The 7,036-nt window shown below is 33.2% G+C and overlaps 1 protein-coding gene across 2 annotated transcripts in view; it reads right to left on the bottom strand.

Annotated features, from left to right (window-relative positions):
• The window catches only part of LOC103045500 (major histocompatibility complex class I-related gene protein-like), a 15,859-nt gene extending 9,084 nt beyond the window's left edge, over positions 1-6,775 (bottom strand). For both annotated transcript variants that reach the window (XM_049466657.1, XM_049466656.1), the window contains exons 1-4: positions 6,058-6,775; positions 4,722-4,844; positions 1,852-2,112; positions 57-368 (exon numbers count right to left, since the gene is read on the bottom strand). In XM_049466657.1, the coding sequence (XP_049322614.1) occupies positions 57-368; positions 1,852-2,112; positions 4,722-4,776 (628 nt within the window). In that variant the 5' untranslated portion in view covers positions 4,777-4,844; positions 6,058-6,775. The remainder of the gene's footprint in view (positions 1-56; positions 369-1,851; positions 2,113-4,721; positions 4,845-6,057) is intronic.
• Positions 6,776-7,036: the final 261 nt, after the last annotated feature.

Raw genomic sequence — 7,036 nt, forward strand, 5'->3', positions numbered from 1 at the left:
AGAAATCACAAATATTTTTGTGCTTCACTTCTCCCTACAGATTTTTGAAACTGTACCTATTCCATAAAGTTCAGAATTGAGTGTAAAACCCCAAGGTTCATTTTGATTGTAGTTCTCAGGAAAGAAAGTCTTCAGCCAGGCTACACACTCAAGTTTATAGTACAGTTGCAGGACCTCAAGCCGGGTTGTGTTCCGGTTCCACTCCTGTACTATAGACTTCGCCTGTGGTGTTAAAGCTGTGAATTTCCTGCTGTTCACGTCCAGAGAAAGGAAGTTTTCTCCATCATACCCGTACACGTCAAAGCCGTCAGATTCACCAGTCTTGCCATCCCACAGGCATCCGTACATTCTCTGAAATGTGTGCATACCTGAGGGGTATAAACATATATATAATAATATAATAGTTAGGATAAAACACTCCTTATAACTTCAAAGTAATTGCATGTAGCTAATCTGCTGTAAACCCACAATTTGTTTAAACAAATAAAGTCTGTTTATGTAAAATTGGATATTTTCAAACATAACAATTGCAACATTACAATATTTTTAATTAGTTGAACATTTGAGGGCACACACATTCACACAGGAATCTTTGTGGTAAATCAATTTTTAATAACTGGGTTTAGTCTGTTGCCTTTGGCAGCTTCTTTTCAATGGCCTCTGGCACAATGTAAGTACATACTGGGTGTGTCTCCCAGTTTCTGAGACTCACGATCAGTGTGAAGCGATTTACCCCGGGCTACCTTAGGTAAAAGTTTATATATTATAATTAACTGCCTGGTTTCTGTGTTTTCTTGTATTTCAAATCTATATTTTATTTAAATAAAACCAAAGAGAAGACTAAAAAAAAAACTGTTTTATTCACGTGACCATAACACTCAAAGTATTATAAAGGATTACTATGCAAAGCAATTAATATAACAAAAAATTAAAATAAATGAAATGCATTTAATTTAGGCATAACAACTAAATATTTAAAGTCTAATTAAAGCATTTTCAGTTTTTAGTAAACATTATTTAAACGTTTTAAGGCAACAGGTTTCCTCAAAAAGGCTTACAGTGTATAAGGCTGGAAATGGGCATTGTTTCTTATTTATTGAGGATTGTTCTTTGTTAAATTGCATAAGAGTATTGCGGCTACAGCAGACATGATTGTTGTATTTCATGTAAATTCTTTTGAACGAAAATAATTGTTGGTCTGTTTTTCATGAATATTTAAAAAACAAAGTAAAATGGAATTTAAAAGCAAAGTAAAAAGAAAAAGCACTATTTACATTTATATGGAATTCAAGAAATTAAGTAGAATTGTTGGGCAAATTAATTGTTATAACAAATATAAAAAAAAAATCAACTTCCAGTTTAGTTGTAATAACTTTTTCACGTTATCATTGGCCATTACAGTGTAAGCTAAATCAGAACAATAAGCACCAGCTTTCATGACACTAACATAAATACAAAAACAAATGAATTCTGTATTTCCATACAAAAAACATTCTTTCTTGTTCTAGTTGAAGTTTATGAAAAAGTATTTCCTGTCATCTTGGACCATTTCTATTGGTCCATTAATTGAGAAGTTTTCACACAGCCAAACAGTACCTTTACCTTTAAAGTGAAAAAAAAGCAAAAACAAAGATAAGAAATTTTGCTCTGGTCACAATATGCAAGTCAGTTTTGATATACACTATATTGTCAAAAGTATTCACTCACCCATTCAAATCATTGAACTCCAATCACTTTTCTGACCACAGGTGTGTAAAACCAAGGTGTAAAAAAACAAGCTATTCTGAAGGCACCACAGACTTGTATTTATTAATATGCACCCATTCCTGCATTTCAGGTTTATCTACTAACCTTCTGTGTGTCCAGAACTCTCCATCACAGAACTGAGCTCCTGCTGTAACTGAACAGACTCTGAAAAGCGCAGTCGAGTGGTTTTCTCCCAGTAAGGCTCGCCCAGTATTCTCTTTGCCCAGTCCTTTCTGGGAAGGAGAATGTGGTCTTTACTGTCGTAGTAATCTATCTGTTTTCCGTGAAGAAAGGACGTAGCGGTGAACTCGGGCAGGCCTGATATTCCTACAGCTGCAGTGTATTTGACGCTGTAAATGTAGATTTCTGAAATATTTCAGAATATAAATAATAAATCAAAAAAATGTTCAACAACTGTTGGAAAAGGGAGAACGTCAAACTTTCAAAAAACTCTTGATAGCCCTGAATGTATAACACTCAGCGGTTACACACTTTAGAGTTTTAAAGCAGTTCTAAAGCAGGGAGTTTTTTTTTTTTTTTTTTTAATTACTTTACATAATATTTTTTTATTACAATTTGGAAGAGCAATTAACCAACACACACACTAAGACTCCCTCTATCAGTAGTAATGCCCCAAAGACTTGCACATTTCTCCTCTGATGTGAAGTCAGCTCACTCAGAGGAAAGCGCTGCGACCCAGCTCTGACACATCAGCTATCAGCTAACAGACACCTGTGCTGACCAACATCACACTGGGAGTAATGTGGGGAGACTACAGCATGGTCTGGGATTCTATCAACTGATTTCATACATTCTGAAACGTTTTTTTGTTGACACAGAAGAAAACAGTTCTATGCATCATTTTTTAAAGTAATACAAATAAAATTACTACAACATACACATATAAATATATGTAATACATATTTACATTCCTGTAAATATTCTGCAAATATTTTATCTATTTTATAACACATTTGTTAGACATGTACAGCTTTGTGTTAAGTTATATTCAGAGGACAGAACATCTATATTGCTATACAAGCCTTACAATGACTACTTATATCCAAGATTCATTTCAATTTTATTGTTGTCCCATAAAAAGATATAATAAAATATTTACAAAAATGTGAGGGATGTACTCTTTTTTGATCAAATATTTGATCAAGTAACATTTTTACACAATCAGTCTAAACAGCTGTGCAATGGATAAAGTAAACGTAATTACGAAGTAAAATGGCACAAATCTTAGAATGGTAAAAAATTCATCTTAAAAAAGTTAAACATATAATATTTTCATTAAAGGTGCTATATATCATTTTTGAGAATGCTATTAATGTTTAAACTCAACATTCATTTATCGTTGCTGTCCTATAAAAAACACTTATCTCCATTTTTGTCAATTTTTAGTTTAATATATCATTTGAACAGTCAACTGTCCCTTACACTCTGCCAAAATTTTATGAACGGACCAATAGAAACTCTTCAAAATGACCTGGAATAAACTCTTTTTACATTGACTTCCACTGAAAGTTTACAAGGTTTTTTCTCTCTCCTGTAAAGTTGCTGTTTTGGAGATAAGTGTTTTTCATTGGACAGCGATGTTATATTGTAGGTTACAGTTGCTGGAGCAAAGTAAACCAGCTGTGATTATCTATCAAATGGATTGATAAAAATAAGACTAAACAATACCGTAATAATATGTTTATGTTTTTTATGTTGAACAACTTTATTTGTTTGTATTTAATACAGAGTCAGGACTGACTAAGAACACCTGACATTGTGTATTGTGTGTATTGTGCACAAATAGTGTATTGGAATCATATACAGCACTTTTAAATTGGTAGAGTATTTTGAATAATTTGAACATATAATACAGGGGGATACTAACTTCTTCATGTTTCTCGGTGGAAGCTTTACTGTACTTTACTCTGGGCAGCTCTCACAGAGCCTATGATCAAAATCATAATGTAGATCATGAGCTGATACTGAGTTGATCAGGTGACTTAAAGGCAAAAGAAAGCAGATGAGGTTTTGCTCGGAAAGGCATGAAAGTGAAACTGAAAGAACACGTTGTGCCATTATGTTGCCATAGAAATGTTGTTTCTATAAGAGACGGCTGCCCTGCCTCCAGCCCAACCCAGATCCTGAAACAACAGAGCAAGCTCAAAACTGCTGCTGAACCACTGAATTAAGTGAACAGAACCAGTAATGGTTATAGCAGTATATGGCTGTTGGGCCATGGGGAAATGGGTTTATCATGGGTACTGTACGTTACAATTGCTGAACAGTCCAGGACTAGGCTTAAAACCATGTTCATGAAAACAACCCTTGGTGTATTTTTAAAACCTCACACAGCTCCACCAAATGTTTAAGATGGCACTTTACAAAAAACACCACAAATACAAAAGAATGAACTGTAAAAAAAAAAAAAAAAAAAAATCTGCATTCAGACAAAAGAAAATGCTGCATGTTTTTACCTAACATACATGTGGTACAAAAAAATCCAACATAAAAAAGTTTAAATAACATTTTTGATTAGATATAAATTCTCTAAATGCGCTCTACCAAAAAGTTGAACAGAACATTAAAGGGTTCATTTTTGTTTACACACCAATGTTATTCTGTCTAGCCCACCTTTGCTTACCTTCCTACTAAAGTGTCTCTAAGCATTCATTGTTCACAGCCCTGCTACTGTTGTTACTGTTGTCAAGAGTTCCGTATTTATTTTAATAAAGTACATCTAAGCTTGTGTTTGTCTTTATTGAGTCTTGTATGTTTCCACATCTTGTACGTCTTGTAGGTTCACATTCACACTTAACGTCTGTTTCTGGTTCTAATGCATGATTGATTGTGTTTGTTTTTCTTTCTTTTCTTTTAGTCCTTCGCAAATAATGCATCACATGCATGATATACACATCTCAGTGTTTGCAATAGTGTACAAGAATACATATAATATGTATAAAAAGGCATTTTACCTGCTGCTGTATAAGACACACAAGAAAAGAGAAGAAAGAGCAGCTTCATCTTCATTGTCGCTCAGTCTGAGGTAGTCCTGCTGCTCTGCAGGTCAGTAAAGCTTAGTTTCTGTATTCTAGATGCTGTTGGAAGAATAACACAGAACTACAGTTTGAAATACAGCCTTAATACTAAACAGCACATACAGAAAAAGCTTAAAAAGCACATGCTCTATTTAGGAGAGTGACTTTGATGTCAAGAATTTAAAAAGTTCTTCTCTGCTTAGTAACACAGTTTGTGGTGCTATAATTCTGTAGGATGTTCTTATTTTAAATTTTTTTCTTACATTGTATAATATCTTATACTATTTTTTTGTTTTTTGAGCAAAAACACCTTAACAAAAGTCTAACTAACTACACATTTTAAGTTGAGTCAGTAAGAAATTAAAACAAATTACAATGTAGGTTAAATAGATGCAAACAAAAAAGGTGGACAGCTGAATGTAGTGGATTTTCTTACTTGTTTACTTTATCAGCTTTAAAAACCTATAAATTACCAAAATCTAGGAATAACACTAAAACTGAAAGTGTGTTAACAAGAAAACTAAACTTTGAAATACAGCCTTATTACTAAACAGCATATACAGAAAAAAAGCTCTCTTTTAGGAGAGTCCACATAGGGGTACGTTTCTACACTGTAAAATATCTTAACAAAGATTGCTTGACTGTTTGTATCAGGTTGATCAAGCAATAAAGCATTAACAAATGTCTGAGACAGTAAAAAATGTTAAACGCTTTTTGTTTTATAAAAAGTTTACAGTGTAGTTTTTAATAGGTGTCACCAAAAACGTTGCTGAATATTCTGGATTTTCATACTTTATTGGCATTAAACACTATGTAGGAATAAAACTAAAACAAAAAAAGAAATGTTTTAAGTAAACTACAGTTTAAAATACAGCCTTAATAATTACAGTATTTTAAAAAAGAGTTAAAAACACGTTTTTTTTTTTTTAGGAGAGTGACTTTGTGGCCAGGCATTTACAAAGTTCTTAAATGCCAGTTTAAATACACAAATGTGTAGTGCTATAATTCTGTTCTTACTTTTCTTTTTTTTTTAAGTCCATATTTTGTTACATTGCTACTCTGTAAAATATATTATAACAAAGCTTGCACTGCTATTTTTATTAGGTTGATCTTGATATTGACTAATAATACATTAAAAAGTATAAAAGGTATAAAAACCTGTATATTTAACAAAATCTAGAAATAAAACTAAACCAGAAAAAGGAAATACTTAAGAAGTAAATTCACAATTTTAAATAGCAGTTTTAAAGCAGTAATATTAAATTATACTCACACTTGTGATGTCTGCCTGTGTTTAGTCTCTATCTGGAGTGGATGAATTTCAGGTACATTGATATCAATCAACTTGCCAAGCCACTTTTACTTTCTCTATCATTTACCAGGAAGGAATGTACTGTTGGCACCTCATGATTCTTTGCCAAACTGGCTTGTGACATTAATGCAGTTTCAGTCTACTTTTTAAATCATGTGATAAACAGGGGAATACCACACTCCTGTTGGTGTTGTTCCCAAGAAATGAAACTCTCTATCATTTGGCTGACTATATGTTACACAATATTCCTCAATGCTTAACCGCTTAAACGTGGTGTAGAATGTATAGATATATAGAGCTAGATATTGATAAATAAGGAGAATTTGGTACATGGAGGTCACATGCTGTGATCCTCAAACCCAGCTGTCTCAACAATAAACTAATTGTAGAGGCAAATCCTTTAGTTAAGGTGAAGCAACGGTTTACTCGCGCCATGTCGTTCAGTCAGATAATTATCCATTTTCCACTCCACAGGATGTTTTAAAAGAAAAAAACGAACTTTATTTCCACGTTTCCACAAGTACAATTATCCAACAAAAACGCTGACCACGTTAAGAAAACCGTGTGCTTCCACAGCTGATGGCTCCTAACAAACTCTCCCCACACACGCTAATTCACTGCTTTCCCCCAAAATAGCGTTTGTTTTAAAGAGACAGTAACCATTTACATTGAGACTGCAGTACCACACAATGAACTAACACATAGGGAAAACTTATTTGCCTAGATTAAATCTAAAGATTACACAAACTAAAAATTGTCTAATTCAGTAAAAACGTCTCATACCAATAGCCACAAAATAAAATGACTGGCAAATAAACATAATTAACAGCTATGATCAGTTTCAGTACTTACAGGCCCATACACTAATTTATTAGGTCAACTGGACTCATACCCTGATCATGAAGTGAGGTGTTACCTAAGCGGATGGCTTAGTATAATT

This window comes from Astyanax mexicanus, chromosome 1 (genome assembly GCF_023375975.1).
Source record: "Astyanax mexicanus isolate ESR-SI-001 chromosome 1, AstMex3_surface, whole genome shotgun sequence".
Classification (NCBI taxonomy): Eukaryota; Metazoa; Chordata; class Actinopteri; order Characiformes; family Acestrorhamphidae; genus Astyanax; species Astyanax mexicanus.